Raw genomic sequence first — 16,359 nt, 5'->3', positions numbered from 1 at the left:
GTTGTATCTGAAGCGAAATTCACAAAATTTTAGGCTAAATCTGGTCGTATGTGCCAAAATATATTCAAGCCAATTAGGTTCACCATAAACTTGAAATCGGATCAAGATATATATGGGGGTTATATCCAAATCTGAACCGATCTTGATACAATTTTAAACACTTAATTCTGAGCTGTATCTGATATCTGGTACTAAATATCGTTGTTGTGGAGTGCATTTTAAGGGTGTATAGGATTTAAATACACAATCGGATGAAACATACAACTGGGACCTAAAGCTAGATCTGAACCGATTTTTACTAAGTCCCAGGCTAAATCCGGTGGTATGTGCCAAAATAAATTCTTCTTATATTAAGCACTAGGTGCATAATAAATTTGAAATCGTGTAATGATATATATATATATGGGATATAAATTCAAATCTGAACCGATAACGAAAAAATTAGGAATTACGAATGTCGTGGTTATAGAGAGTGGGACAAATTACGGTTGTGTGGGACAAAAATTACAAATCGGATGAATAATATATATGTGAGCCATAGCTATATCTGAAGCGATTCACCAAATTTGACATTGATTCTAGGCCCAATTTAGTCGCATGTGTACAGTAAAAGACTAATCGGACGAAGATATATATGGCTGTTTAACTGAAATGGTGTTTGTCCTTGAGCCAAAAAAAAAAAAACAATAACTGTGCCAAATGTCAGCTCGATCAGGCAATAAATGCGACCTGTACTTAGTTTACAAAAAAGGACAGACGGGCCTAAATAAAATCGAAATGTCTTTATATGCATATCATCAAGAGGAACTATGGGCCTATCTCGCTTCCTTCTCCATGTTCTAAACAAATTCAAGAAAAAAAAAACAGAAAGCAAAAAGGAAAAAAGCAGCTAAGTTCGGCTGGGTCGAACTTTTAATACCCTCCACCTTTTGGAAAAAACTTGAAAATTTTCCACAAATTCTGAAAAATACAGTTTAGATGATAAGCTTTATAAGGGAGGTATATGAAAGACGCGGTAATTTTTAATTTTTTGTCATAGGCTGTAGTACTCATTAAGATCTTCAAATACGAAATTTGAAACAATTCCGGTGAATTATGTCGCTATACGGCAATGTGGGCATGCATACAAAAAATTTTAGACATAGGCTATAGTACCCATTACAAACTTCAAATACGAAATTTGAAACAATTTGGGTAAAAAATAATGTCGCTAAAATCATCAGAACACCGAATAAAGGGAGGTGCCTTTATATAGGGGCTAAACGAAGACATGGGCATGTATACGAAGGCTGTATTACCCATTACAAATTTCGAATACCAAATTTGAAACAATTCCGGTGAATAATGTCGCTAAAATCATCAAAATACCGAATAGCGGGAGGTGTCGTTATATGGGGCTATACCCAAACGTGGATCTGCATAGACAATTTTCTGTCATAGCTTGCAGTACTTATTGCGAACTTCAAATACGAAATTTGAAACAATTCCGGTAAATAAAGTCGCTAAAATCATCAAAATACCGAATATCGGAAGCTACCGTTATATGGGGGCTATACGAAAACGTGGAGCTGCATAGAAAATTTTTTGCCATATGTTGTAGTACCCATTAAGATCTTCCAATACGACATTTGAAACGATTCCGGTGAATAATGTTGCTAAAATCATCAAAATACCAAATATCGGGATGTACCGTCTACGGGGGATATACGAATACGCTAAAATCAAAAAAAATACCGTATATCGGGCGGTTCCGTTATATGGAGGCTATACGAAAACGTGGACTGATATTCCTCATTTACGATCTTAACGTGCATATTGGCAGGCGAACTTAACCTGCATTCGCCAAAATTTAGCTTTTTATCTCAATTGGTTTGAAAGATAGCGTGATTACAACGATCAGACAAACAGGCGGACATCCCTAAATCGTTATAGAATTTTACGCTGATTCAGAATATATATATTTTGTAGGGTCTATCGTGAATATTTCGAGGAGTTACAAAGCTAATATACCCTCCATAAAATGGTGGAGGGTATAAATAAAGATAAAATGGTGGAGGGTATAAATGAAGATAATACGCTATACCACAGTGAGGCATAGGGTATAAAAACACTTGAAATTTGAAAATATATTTATACAGTGCCTATATGAAGACCTGCGTTGAAGTTTTTACAAGTAGGATCTACTTAAATTATAACTTTTTTGGTTTGGAATCAGGTGTAACCCATTTATGGGGCTACACTATTTAATAGTGTCTGACATAGACGGATTTCAATACCAAAAATGCCGTAGATATTGCGCTATTTGACACAAATATTTGAAGGTGTTACAAACGCTGCACTGGCACAACTTCCAAAAAATAATCAACATCTAAAAAATTCCGACAATTTCAAATGTGGCAGGACCTCCTAAAAATTCGTGAATCCCTAATTTCGTAAAAATTCGGATTTTTTCATTTGGAATATTTTTCAGATGTAGGTAGTTGTTTCCTGATTTCCGGATATTTTACTTGAAAGACCGGATTCAAAACCCGGATTAAACCTGGATCTACTATACCGATATAGACAATGTAGGTATTATCCCGTCCCCCAAAAAAATAATTTCCCGCACTAACGCGAAATCAGGGTACAAAAAATTATGCCTCTAGAAATAATTTAGAAGAAAAATCTGGGAATCAGAACCCCAAGGGCTCACAATGAAACTCCCATAAAATATTCAAAATGTTATATAAATTTGGTAAATTTGGCCCTGTCCAAAAGTTCGACGCAACGTTCGTTGGCTTGGGTATTTTTTTTAAACCCCTACCGAAATTGTTTGCTTTTCTCGCTTTGTTAAAATCGTATTTTTTCCAAAGCCAAACAGCCGGAACAATTCAATCCGAAATGCTGTCCGTCGTCGTCGCTTGTGTGTTATGTATACAAAAATCAGCTGATTTTTTCCAATGGTGATATGTAAATTTGTTGTATATTATGTATTTATATATTCAACACGCACCACCACAGCACAGCACAGCACCGCACAACACCGCAAAAAAAGCGAACAAGAAAAAGATGAAAAAAAAAAACAAAAACAATCTACGCTATTAAAATCATATGGTTGGTCGTCTGTCCGAACATTTCGTCGATACAGTAATTGAATGCGGATTCGTGTGGGGGGTTCGTGATAAGATGAAAAAAAAAAACAAAAACACACAATATATACGGTAAATAAAGCAACAACAATGTTGAATGCATTTCGGACGGAACCCGACTCAATGTGAGAACGACGACGGTATGGGTATGACGAGAGCCATTTAGTAGTAAACTACTACACTTAGGTCTGGTTTTATGGGGTCCAAAACATATGAGACCCAAAAATTATTCTCATTCAAAGAAAGACAAGTATCGACTTTCCTTCTCTTTGTTTTGGATTTTCCTCACACATTCCAATAAGCCAATCAATCCTCCAAATGTGCATAGGCACATAAAGTCCAAAGTGTATTTTGCCATAGCGGCGTGTTGTTGTATGGCGTAGTATCTAGCCACTGACGCGGCTATCTTTAAGATACGTAAGTACGTACATACCTATGTTCGTTTGTTCGTTCGTACACAAATAGAAGTCGTTGACGTGAGAAATATATAAACGATGAACGTCTGAAAAGTGGAATAAAATCAAATGTTTTAATTTGTTTGAGCTACGCAAAGGTCACTTGCGTCAACCGGTCTCTTCTTTGTTTTGTATTCGCTACTATTCTCGTTTCGCCGGGCGCTACAGAATTATCATTTGTTTTGATGGTAGTATTCGGATGTTTGGATTGCAGCGTTGGTTTTCGAAGTTTGTTGTCTTCATAATCGGCAGTTGCTTGCCGACGACGGTCATTATTGCACGTCGACAAATTTTGTTATGAAAATAAACAGAAACGACGTCGTTAAGTTAGGTTGTCCCGAAATTTTTATGCCCTACATGTGAAAACTAGACTTTGTCCTAACAGACTATAGCCAAAATTCCTAAAAATTTGAAAGTTCCGTTATATAAGGGAACTATAAGTACCCACATTGAATACCTTTTGGGGGAGAATCCAAAATTGCTAATTACAACAGATTTGGTTTGGAAATGAAGCTTTCAAAATTATGAAATCAGGAGGTACCCTTATATAAACGCTAAACCAAGAAGTGGACCCAGATTGAATATTTTTTGAGAGAGGTAGGTGTTTTACCCTAATTCCGGGAAACTATCTTTTGCTTGGGGGAGGTTCAAGACCCGTTTCCTTGAAATGTTCTCCTCTGGATATGTCCCACAGGGGCATAAATTTGAATCAACTCTAGTTTAGTAAAATCATTTCGATTTTTTTTTTCAGAGTTAGGTATTTTTCCGGGACACTTTTTTTCTTGGGCGACGAACGTCTGGGATCAAGACCCGGATCCTTGAGATTTTTTCCTCTGGGTATGTTCCACACCGGTTAACGTGATACAAAGTTTTTCTAAAATTACCAGTTGCTGTAAGTAGACGGCCTTCGGCTGGGGTTGGATATTTTCTCCTCTGGGTATGTCCCACACCAGCTAGCGGGAACCAAAGTTTTCTAAATTTAATGATTTTGTAATTCCAACGCAGGCTATGCAAAATAAAGCTTTTTTTATTGAAAACATAATTTTAATGAACTGATTAGAATAGGGTTATGCGGGTGAAAAGACCCATATCTCTGGGCGAGAAAAGGCATTAGCACAAATTGTAGCATTTTGGAAAGGTAAGAATGTAAGCTTCAATTCTGTTGAACCCCATATGGGCCCTTTTTCGACTTTTTGGGGGTTTTATAAAAAATCCGGGTCCAAAAAATCGATAATTTGACTATAACTTCCGAATGGCATGTGACCACTTGTTGGATAGGTACTTTGTATTGCCAATATCGGAAAGCGGATCCGATTCTATCCCGGGTCTTGAACCCGGAATCTCGGGTTAAAAACCTGGGGTTCAGGGTCCATCCAACAAGAAAAAAAAATAGTTTCCCGGAATCAGGGATACATGCGAAGTTTGAAGAATATCCCTGGCCCGATTCAGATGTTATGAGAGATAAATACCAGAGTGAATGGTCCGTCTATCCTCTCTTCTCTTTACGGAAAAATCTGATGCATATTTCGCATTTTTGACCACTATTGTTATTTAAAAATTTGATCCGTGGAGTTGGAGGTATCAGAAGGAGGGCACCGTTTTATCCTTGTCTTCATACACAGATCTAGTATTTGTGGAAATATAGGGGTGTAGGTAATTGGAAGGCAATCGGATTTATATTTCTCATTTTGTAAAAGATATAAGTATTCAAAATTGGGCGGAATAGCTAGATCGACTCCAAATGTCCTGAAACGAATTTCGTCCAAAGATACTTAGGGTCTGGAAGTGATTGATATTGCCATTTTTGGAAAGTTTTCCAAGTTTGATAATAATATTGCGATGTACCAAGTTTGGAGAAATCGGAGACAACCTTCGGGAGTTATTGTGTGAACCAACCGGAAAGTCAGTTGACAGATAAGTGGACGGACAACGCTACATCGACACCAAATTTCATCGAAAGAGACCTAGTGTCTAAATCCATTATTTCAATGAGGCACAATTTGGCCGTATAGAATGAGATATACCATCTGTAGCCATAAGGCTATTTCCACCTTGGTGGCTGCGTCAACAAACAAAATTGTGGCATCCGGGGCACGAAAAACCTCAAGAATTATTTTTATATGGTCGGAGTTAAATGGTATTGGCCTGAACGAGGTTTATTTCCATCTCTCAAAGAAGTGATCACATCCTACTAACGAGATCTCGTGATTTCAAACACCTTGCAACTTCTTCGTTTTGGGCCATGCAAAAGATAAGGTCCATCGTCGATTCAAAAGCACAAATATGATAAACGTGAGGCTATCAAGGACATAAATTTCGATTTGTGTCTAAATCCGAATTTGGATTTAGTGTCTATGGTATCTGTGGCCAGAAAACCTCAAGAATTATTTTTATATGGTCGGAGTTAAATGAACGAACTACGTTTATTAAGACCCATCGTCGATTCAAAAGCCCAAATATGGTTATCGTGAGGCTATTAAGGACATGGGTCAGCCACATTGCGATTTGTTTATGCAAAAATTCATGAAATGGATGTGGCTCTGCAATCCAGCTGCTCGTGGTGGCCATGTGGTTGATATAGTTTGTGATCCTTTATCTCAATGCTGAATGGATTACCATTGGTATTTATATTGCAAGCAAAATACATCGGTAAGATCGAACAAATGGCATGAGCAAGATAAAATATTTGAACCAATTCCGCAAGGTTATACATGATATTATTTACTTCGCGTTGGTTTTATCCTATTTGGCTTAAGGATGACATTATTTGTGACTACTGGAAAGATATATACAAATGAGGCCAAAATGGAGAACCATCCAGTCTATTTATAAAACGTAAGCTCCAGGATAGGTGTCGTGATTTCGAGGCGAAACTATCCGGCAGGAAGGTAAGACACCATAAAGTCGAAATACGAGATTCATGTAACTTTAATCTATCCCGTCCTTTTTCTCTTCGGGTTTTCTATGGTTTCCCGGCAGTGAAAAATTGACAAAGTTACAAATTTTGGGCTGTTCTAGAGCTGTAATAGGTAATCATTTTAAGGTTTTGGTATATTTATATCAGATTTAGATACCTATGTGTATGTAACTCCCTACAATTGAGATGATTTGTTTCCTCCTCCTTTTCGTTTTTGCAAATGCGTTTGTAATACATGTCTTGAATATGAAAACGGGTGGCCTCCAAAGAGGCCTAGTTGTAATGTGAAAAACCTTGGCATATTCTTCCTGCACACTTGTTAATACCTACAGGTCTCGATGACATCCCACCACTTGATCTGAGTTTTATGTTCGATTCAGATTTATATATTTCATAACAATTTGATATTCTTAATAAAATTATCTCTGCAAATAGATCCATAAGTCTGATTTATTGGGTAGCCATTTTCTGATTATTAACTAAAACCTGGATCAGTTTATTCCGAGACGTTGAAATTTGAAGAATATACTTTTCAAGATCTCAATAACCAAGAATAAAACGGAAGATATTCCAATTAAAACAGTGAGCGACGGTTGCATTGTGCAATGACGAGAAAATTGAAGATCTGCCTTCTAGATGAAATGAATACAAGATTTCATGATTGTTGTTTGTTTGCCGGGTACAGCTGTTTCAATAACAAGTAATCAACAGCGTTTTGATTGCACCAACACCCCTATCACCAGTGCCGCTGCCGTGCCATGCACACAAAACACAAAATGAAATCAGAAAAAAACATACGGTCAGCCAGCCACCAGTCAGCCGATTAGCAGTAAATACGTGTGTGAATGGAATGAGAGAGAAAGTAATTTGATAAGGAACCCACCAACCAACCAACCCACAGCTGATTTTATAAAATACTGTGAAATAACAAGATAATTGATATAAATAGCAATTTGCACAACAAAAATTCACGAATTTAGTTCTATTTTGGCATTGGATTTTATTTATTTAATTGAAATGGATTGCCTTTGGGCCGGATGTTTAGTACGGCGTCGTCGTCGTTGTCGTGTACATTCTTTTGAAATTTTCTTCATGGGAACTAAGTGGAAATGAAACAATATCGGCAAAAACAAAGCATTCAACGTTTTTGCGCCATACTTTTTTTCTCTTCATGACACACACACACACACTCACAACTACCAACACACTTGCTCGGAGGCCATATGTTTTTTTCCTTCTTGTCTCGTTGGGCAAATGGCAGCACAAGACAAAATGAAAAAACGTATGATACAGCCAGGCGGCACAGGGGCAAAACAGTTGATATTGATTAGAAAAACATATGGGATTTGAGGAGATAGAATATCAAGTAGAGAGGGTAGGCCACAAAAATATAAATACAAAACTGCTGATTTTTTGGCCCCTGTCAATTTCCAAAACAAGACATATTTATAAAATAGAAAAAATCCATTTAACTTACTGCAATTCTTCATCCAATTCTTCAGTGCTTTGATATTCAACATTTTCCAATATCACTTCCTCGGTTTTAATAGGAACGTTCGAAGACATTTTATGCTTGTCCACAACACCACAAATCAGGGAATTGAACTATGAATAAAAGTCCGGTGGTTGAGTGTTATTCGTATAAATTAAAAAATATTTTCTTCAACGAAAAACCACGTGTTTTTATTTTAATAATATGCCTTACACTCAATGATTTTATGCATACTATTTTCAATGGTATTATTTTGTTATTTTCCAATTCTTTCGCTGCATAATTAATCACGGTTTTATTTGTTTTCCTTTCATAGAAAATTTTCACTTTTTTATTTAATTGAATGGCTTGGTTTTTTTCTTCTTTTTAAATAAGAACCTCAATTAATTTCAAGATGACGTTTTTTCCGTTTTGTTTTCACTCTTTCTCTGGCATATCATATGAAATGACGCTCTCTCTTATTCATTGAGACTCTCTTGTTGACGGACGTCGTCGTTGCTAAGATTCGCCCTATTTGTTGCGGCGAATTTTCGGTGTTTTTTTTTCTACTTTTTCAAGTTTCCTTTTGTATTCACAGCTGGCATTCGCCATATACACACGCACACATATGTAGTTGTATTTTTCTCATGTGGTAGATATTTTTCAGCTGTTTTTTTTTTCTTGCTTTGCTTACACAATTTAGCGGCAATTTTTCAATACATAAAAAAAAACTTTGTTGGTTTTTTCTTTATTCTCTCATTGATTTCAAAATATTTTTCATTGCTTTATTCTCACTGTACTTTTTCTTTTGATTTGATTTGCCGATAGTATTCACAAATTCACTTATTTTAAATAGCAGTAGTTTAGGGTTTTTAAACAGTGTTTACATTTCCAAATGTTAAAAAGGGTGTTTTACATTCTCATTTCATTTTCAATATTTGTTGTTGTTTTTGTTGTTGATTGTAATAACAGCGATTATAGCGCACCGACATCCGCGTCATCCAAAACTCAAGAACGAAATAAATGGGATTGAGTGCAGAATAATAGGGATACGTAAGTCGACTTTTGAATTATCGACTAATCAACTTTTGGTGTTGAAAGTCGATTTTTTGTAATCGATTTTCAATTTTCAAATCATTGCGGTTTAATCAAATTTTCATATAAGCCAAATACACTAATACACCTAAGAAGCGGGTTCTTGGAAAATGAAATATGTCTTCTATAAGATCTATATGATAAAGAATCAGGCGAACTGTTTTATTCGGTATTTCTTTGGCCTGTTCCGCAATACAATAAACGATTTTCCCTTTATAACATCGAAAAAATGCAAAAGTTTTACATTCTTTAAGGTTCTGAAACAGAGTACTTTTTAAGCCAAACCAAATTTTCCTTCATGAAATCCAAAGAAAACTGCAAAAGTAAATCTGGAACAGAAAAATAAAAAAGGGCACTATGGTAAGAATATTTCCAATTTCCTGACGAAAATGCATTTTTAGAACACTACATCTAGACCACTTTCGATTGTATGAGCCCTGTTTGCGGGTTTTTGTTTTGATTTTGAATTGCTAGGACATGGAAGGAATTCATTAAGGGCCATGGTCATATTTGGTTAAATAAGTTGTGCGTGTGAGTTAATATGACAACATTTGGATATTTTAAATAAGTGCGACCCATGGTATGCCATGGTACGACCAATAAAAGTTTAAGGTTCGTTATGAAATATGCTATGTCCAGGCGAAAATGCGCTTTTAAAACCCTACTTCTAGGTCACTTTCGATTGTAAGAGCCCTGTTTGCGGTTGTTTTGTTTTGATTTTAAATTGCAAGGACAAGGAAGTCCATGGTGATATTTGGTTAAACTAGTGGTAGCTGTGAGTTAATATGGCAAAATTTGAAGATTTTAAGTATGTACGAACAATAGATTGTCGACAGGGCGCTGTTCGGGCCGTCAGATACAATGGTATGTAATTAAAGTAGTCTCAAAGAAATCTCTTTCACAACAAACGTTAAACGGATTTATGTCTCTCGTTCTTATAGTTGATGGTATCTATTGTCTGACCTGTGGTTCGGACAAAAAGATCAAATTATGGAATCACAAAACCGGGCTTTTACTAAAAACGTATGGCGGCCATGCGGATGAAGTGACTGATGCCCGATCCAGTTGTGAAAGCAGCAATATTGTTTCTGCTAGTTTGGATAAAAGTATCATATATTGGGATGTTAGTACTGGGGCGCCGGTAAGACGTTTACGTGGCCATGCTGGTGGTGTTAAATGTGTTTGTTTCAATGAGGATTCATCCATTGCCATTTCGGGTGGCAGAGACAATGCCGTTTTCTGTTGGGATATACGTACACGGCGCCTCGAACCGGTTCAAATGATGCGTGAGGCCAAGGATTGCATTACATCAGTATTGAGTAATGAAAACAAAATAATTACATCCTCTTTGGACGGTTGTATACGCCATTATGATATACGTGCCGGAGAATTGACGGTGGATAAGGTGGGAGTACCCATAACATATTTATGCATGACACGAGATGAACAATGTTTGGTGGCTGCTTGTCAAGATAGTGTTGTGAGGCTTTTGGATTGTGAATCTGGTGGCATATTATCCGAATACCGAGGACATGCTGCCGATGATTATCAAGTCGAATGTGGTATTATGTCCAATGATGCACATATTATATCGGGTAGCAGTAATGGTAGTGCTTATGTGTGGGATTTACTGGAGGGAAAGGTTTTGCAAAATCTTGAAATAAGTGAGTAATGACACGAGCAATGAGATGGCACAAAATTGTAATTTGTAAATGTACTTTTTTGTTACAGGCAAAACTGGGGGAGTTGTCCACTCCTTGGCCACACATCCAAAGAACAATGAAATTATATTTGCCCGTCGAAGAGATATATATGTTTTCTCCACAGATACCGAGGTGGAAGAGGTAATGTAAATAGTTTAATGTTAAGAGAAAATGAAAAACTTTGAGTTAAAAAATAACAATGATACGAAAAAATTATTGTTTTTATACTTCTTTTTTTATTTTAACTTAATATAGGCATAAGTCTAACAATTTTTGTACAACTCCCTTAATTGTTGGTACTTGGCCTTCCAATACCAAAAAAGTTATTCTCACACACAAATCGTACACACTGTAGCAATACGTTACGTTCATGTCTGATATCAGTCTCTAGTAGCTTTTCCAGCATTGTATTTTGTTTACGCAGCTTTGCCTTGCGATAGTCCAAACCAGATTTTCGTTTTACAGCAGGCTTTGTTGGCCTCTTTGTCTCTTCGGTCGCCTTTGGGGGACATTTTGGCTGTTGTGATAAGTTAGTCGCATTCTTTTCTTCTACATTTTGAATTTTATATTCCGTCATATGGTGTTGTATAGGCACTTCTTCGGGTCCCTCATCAGAAGAATTGGCTTGGGGATTTGTGGCTTGCTTGTCGTCTTCATTAATGGGAATAGTAATTGGTTCTGGCACTGTGGTCGAAGACTGTGAGGAAGAGTCCTTTTCATCTTCATTAGTGGCAGTTGTGTCAATATTTGTAGAGAAATTTTCATGTTGACCATTTAATTCAACACTGCATTCGGGGGGATTTAATCTATTTTTTTGTGGCTGACTCTCCAAGTCATTAATTTTTATGGCTACAGTTTCACCGGTCGCATCAGCATCAATATCACCAACATCTTGATCCGATCTATGGCCTAAATTTGCCACATCTTCCGTACTGCTTTCGCAGGAATTCTGATTATTCGCCAATGACTGACTTTCCGGAACACTATGAGTTACATGATCCACTTCATTCCCCTCCATTTTAATATCATTGTTTTCCATTTCCGTGGCTTCAGCTTCATCTTGATCTTCATCATCGTCATCATCCGAGCCATACATACCGACAAGACTTAACAAAGCATTTTTGTTGGTTTCCTTTACCTTAGCTTCCAAATGTTTGTAGTCTTTCATTCCTCGAGTACCCTGAAACCTCACCACTGTTTTAAATTCATCTTCCTCATCACTTGAGTTAGCTTGTAGTTGATTTTTTATAACATTTTCGGATTTGTCCTTATCATCCTTTTTATCACGTTGATTTCTTCTTTTCTTTTTATTTCGTTTATTATTCCGCTGGGTTGGTTTTGGATTCCCATTCGTCTCATTAGGCGGCTTATTATTATCATCATTGCCCTTAGATTTGTTAGTATTTTTTGTTGGTAATGCCCTTTTCCTATCATCCTGCTTCCCAAAACGACATTTACTCGCCTCCAAGCGTTCACCACGTTTTTGTCGCTGTTCCTGGGCTTTCTGTTTGAGCAAGACATTTTCCACTGTAGGATATCTTTTACGGCGCTCTGCACGCCATGCCGCAATCTCTTCGGGTGTATTCAATTTCTTGAACTTATCGAAGAGACCAGAACTATGTAGGGCCGTAACATGTTTATCCATTACCATGGCATGACCACGATATTGACAACCATCTACAGGACATTTTTCATGTTGGGCCCGATGATGTTTAAGATCTTCCAATGATGCAAGTTCTATTTCACATGGTTCACAATATTGCCTCATGGGTTCGGGCTTTGAAACATTTTCGATGGTATTCTTCAGAAATCTTGCAGGCACTGTTGCTCCTCTTTTTCCATACATCGGTGGTGGTTGTTTTTCACGTGGTAACAGCGTCATACCTGATGGAGTTAAAAAGTGCGGTTTCGGCTTTGTTGGGCAGTTCTTGCCTTTGGCGTTGAAATTTGGTGATGGTAGTAGAAATTTGGGAGGTGGTTCCATTTTGAAGGAGCTGATAATTTGATGGAATTGCTATATTATTTATTGCAACCAACTGGAACTTAGAAACGAGGGATATTTCAAATCAAAAATGTGTTTGTTTTGATAAATCAGCAGGCCTTTGGCATGTTCACCCGGTGATTCTTTTACAACTACGTGTGGCTACAGGTTGCACTACGAAACACGCTGAATGCTGAGATGCTGTAAAACAACATTTTGGCGCGCTTAGTTTTTGAACTATTGACAAGAATAAATAGAATTGAAATGACAGCAGTCTGAAGTTGATTGCAGTTTTTTCAACTCACCCTGTAATATGTAAGGAGTAAGTGATCTGCCAGTATTGCCACCAAGATGACTTTTTAACAACTTTTTATGTAATTACATTTTATTTATATGATTGTTTAAATAATTTTATTTACTTGTAATTAATTAAATAATAGTTTAAAATAGTTTGGTCTGCCAAAATCGTTTAATATAATTTGCCACACTTGTACGCTTTTTTTTAAGGGCTTAAGTAAACAGCTGCTATTGGGAGTTGTGAATAACAATTAAGACTATTTAGAAGATTCATTATCGTACGTTAATTGTTGTTTATAGCATTAAACAAATTAATTAATTTTATCACAAGACTAGATTTATTTAATATTAATTAATCTATAAATTATTTTAATAAATAAATTATACTGAAGCTGTGTGCAACACTTCTTGTCGACCAGACTCATGTGAAATATTTGGTCACGCGTCGTACGTTTGCATTAAAGGCATAAGTAAACATTGCGAAGCAGCTGATATCATCCTTAGTTGGTGACGTGACTTTGTTGTGTTATTAATAAAATAAATTTATTAAAAAACACAAAAAATCAATATACAAACAAAAATCACCGTAAAATGTAATTAATAAAAAAATAATCTTTAAAAATTTTAATAATACATTCATAGTAAAGTAAGCCAAACACAGCAATTAAAAAAATGTTGGCTCAAAGGATTAGCGAAAGGAGTGGCTTACAAAAATGAAAAAAACTAAGGAATAATTAGAGATTAAGAAGAAAAAAATCGAATATCTAAATTATTAAAAATCCACAATTTTTATTGTCATAATTTCAGGGTACAACAGACGACTACGTCTTTACAGAAGCAACAAAATGAGTGCATTGATGATGACGAGGATATTACCGCCTCTCTGGCAGCAATGAATCTGACCATCGGTGATCAAATTCAAGAGTTAAGTAAACGTCTAAACAACATCAATGAGGAACTACAACAACAGGTACGCGACAAGCATGGAGCCCTACTGCAACAAGCCACACATGCCGGTCGATTTGATACCGCCCTTAATTCTTTGGCCGATGATGTGCAACAGATACGTTCCAGCGGATATCGCTTAAGGCAACAGGTTGATAGTCAATTTCAATTAATCGAGAATCGTACAAAAGTATTAGCCCGCTTACATGAGCTGTCGCATTTGCTGCGTTCCTCAAAAACTCTGCTGACGTTGACCAACAAACTAAAAGGTACCAAGGACGTTTTGAAACAAGCCGAGCTGCATTATGAACTAAATGAGCTAATTGAAGATCCTGATATGAAGAAAATTGAATTTGTTCAGGCTGCCAGAAATTATGTCATCAATTCGAAACAGAAAATTCGCAATCTAACACAAATGCAGTTGGTGACTGGACTGCAAGAGAGGAACGAACAGCAAGTTTGCAATGCCCTTAAGGTAGTCAACATGGCGTTTGTAAAAAGGAACCATTAAATGTTTTTATTTTTCCAGATTTTTATGAACTTTAATACTTTGGAGAAATCCATGGACAATTTAATTACCACATTCATATCCGATTTGGAGCAGGCCCTCAAGGAATGTTTTGCCGGTAATGATATATCGGTCATGGGCAAAAATGATCCCAGCACCAAACCTCTATCGAGTTCACCAAAATCTTCGGCTGCAATGAGGGGTCCAGGCAAAACCCCTCAACTCACAACAACACAAAATTTCCGTGCAAAATTTTGGAAATCTTTACATTGGCTTATCTATGATGAACTTTACGAATACTGTACCCAGGTATTGTTGCTAAACAAGGCCTTGGAACAGGTCCAATTGGGCGGCATGGTTATCTCTCCGAACGGAGAATATTTGGTACAATCAAAATTTTGGCAAGCCACACAAGAGTTGATGCGAAAATACTTCACTGACTGCCCGGCGCATATTACCCAAACTCTGCAGGAGGGTCTATCGAAATTGTTGAGCTCGGTCCGTGGATTTGAGGAACGTGTCAATCGAGAATTTTTGTTTGATGAACAGTTGTTTATACCACTCGAAGTTGGCTATGTCTCAAAATGTGGTGCAAATATGAAAGCCTGTTTGGCTGGAGTGGATTTGCCAAATAACGAAACGGTTGATAATTTCATTCGGGTGGCAGCCACGGAATTGAGTAATGCATTGGTCGATACACGTCTAAGTAATTCAGTTTCGGCTGTTTTTATATCATGCAGCAAGGACTTTTGCACCAAACTGGAATCCCAAATAAAACTGGGTCCCGATTCTGTTCAGGTGGTTGATATGCCCAACACACAACAAATACAAAATACTTTGCTGGCCAATATTCTGTATTATTTTAAAGATTCAGTTCGCCGAATGCTAAGAGATTTGGGACAACAGCTGGATAAAACTCAATCTTCGGCGAAAAATGATATAACCAAATCCTTGGAGCATGCAGATCTATTGATAACAACAATACTGCAGCAGATCATGAATTCTATTATATCAACAATTAATATTATCATTCTAAGTATACATCGTGAACCCGGTTTGAATACGGAGAAAATTTCCACAAGCGGTCCCTCCATGTATATGAAAGAATTGCAGGAATTTATTCAGCGTGTCTGGACAAATCACATTTCCGCCTATGAAGATAATGATATTGTCACTAAATGTGCCCATGAGGTGGCCAAGCGTTGTATAGATTTCTTTATTCACAATTTGAGTATAATGCGACCCATAAGTCATGCCGGCCGGCAGAGATTGAAAAATGATTGTGCCCACATGGAGAATGCTTTGAAACCACTGTGTAGTAATATTTCCGAATTGGGCAATTCGGCCCGTATGTTGAGAGCAATGTCGTTCCTGATCATACAAAATCCCACAGAATTAGTTAAGCAAAATATTGGTACAGATTCGCTGGTACCATCCTATATAATTTTATTACTGTTATTTGGCCATGGCAGCGCGGAATTGCAATCGCCCCACACCACAGTGAATTGGTCAAATGAACGTCTTATCGAATGGCTGGAGGGCCATAGTGAACGTGAAAAACTTGAACTGATATCGGGAGCTTTGCAAAGATACCGTGACAGTGTACGACGCAAGAAAAGTGAACAATACGATGAAGTCTATCCACTAATGGTCGAGTTTTTTGAGAAGGCTTCAAAGAACGATAATTAAATTTCTCTAACGCTATTCCATTGAATGGATTATATACACAATATATCTTATACTTTTGACTAAATTGCAATAAATTAAATTTTGTTAGTAGTATTAAAATAATAAAACATATGTAGCTCCCTAAACTGGTTTTACTTTATTGGAATATGGAATTTTATATTGGGCATTAA

The 16,359-nt window shown here is 36.8% G+C and overlaps 4 protein-coding genes across 5 annotated transcripts in view; 2 read left to right on the top strand and 2 right to left on the bottom strand.

Annotated features, from left to right (window-relative positions):
- The window catches only part of LOC101897109 (uncharacterized), a 50,137-nt gene extending 41,132 nt beyond the window's left edge, over positions 1-9,005 (bottom strand). Inside the window, exon 1 of the mRNA XM_005184110.4 lies at positions 7,978-9,005. Coding sequence (XP_005184167.1) covers positions 7,978-8,066 — 89 coding nt within the window. The 5' untranslated portion in view covers positions 8,067-9,005. The remainder of the gene's footprint in view (positions 1-7,977) is intronic.
- Positions 9,006-9,851: 846 nt separating this feature from the next.
- On the top strand, positions 9,852-10,738 carry LOC105261428 (WD repeat domain-containing protein 83). Its single transcript, XM_011294471.3, has 2 exons — positions 9,852-9,930; positions 10,008-10,738. Exons 1-2 carry the CDS (start codon positions 9,852-9,854, stop codon positions 10,736-10,738), a joined length of 810 nt encoding a protein of 269 aa, XP_011292773.2.
- LOC101896709 (conserved oligomeric Golgi complex subunit 5) lies at positions 10,590-16,328 on the top strand. 2 transcript variants are annotated; one of them, XM_059123935.1, is made up of 4 exons: positions 10,590-10,730; positions 10,798-10,910; positions 13,855-14,467; positions 14,522-16,328. In XM_059123935.1, exons 2-4 carry the CDS (start codon positions 10,846-10,848, stop codon positions 16,187-16,189), a joined length of 2,346 nt encoding a protein of 781 aa, XP_058979918.1. In that variant the 5' UTR covers positions 10,590-10,730; positions 10,798-10,845; the 3' UTR covers positions 16,190-16,328. The 2 variants fall into 2 exon arrangements, with proteins under 2 accessions (XP_058979918.1, XP_005184165.1); XM_005184108.4 differs by lacking the exons at positions 10,590-10,730; positions 10,798-10,910 and adding an exon at positions 13,521-13,640.
- Positions 11,002-13,056, bottom strand: LOC101897752 (nuclear FMR1 interacting protein 1). Its single transcript, XM_005184114.4, has one exon. The coding sequence runs from the start codon at positions 12,751-12,753 to the stop codon at positions 11,056-11,058; it is 1,698 nt and encodes a 565-aa protein (XP_005184171.1). The 5' UTR covers positions 12,754-13,056; the 3' UTR covers positions 11,002-11,055.
- Positions 16,329-16,359: the final 31 nt, after the last annotated feature.

Source organism: Musca domestica, unplaced genomic scaffold (genome assembly GCF_030504385.1).
Source record: "Musca domestica strain aabys unplaced genomic scaffold, Musca_domestica.polishedcontigs.V.1.1 26, whole genome shotgun sequence".
Taxonomy (NCBI): Eukaryota; Metazoa; Arthropoda; class Insecta; order Diptera; family Muscidae; genus Musca; species Musca domestica.
This window is presented reverse-complemented; position numbering and strand designations above follow the sequence as displayed.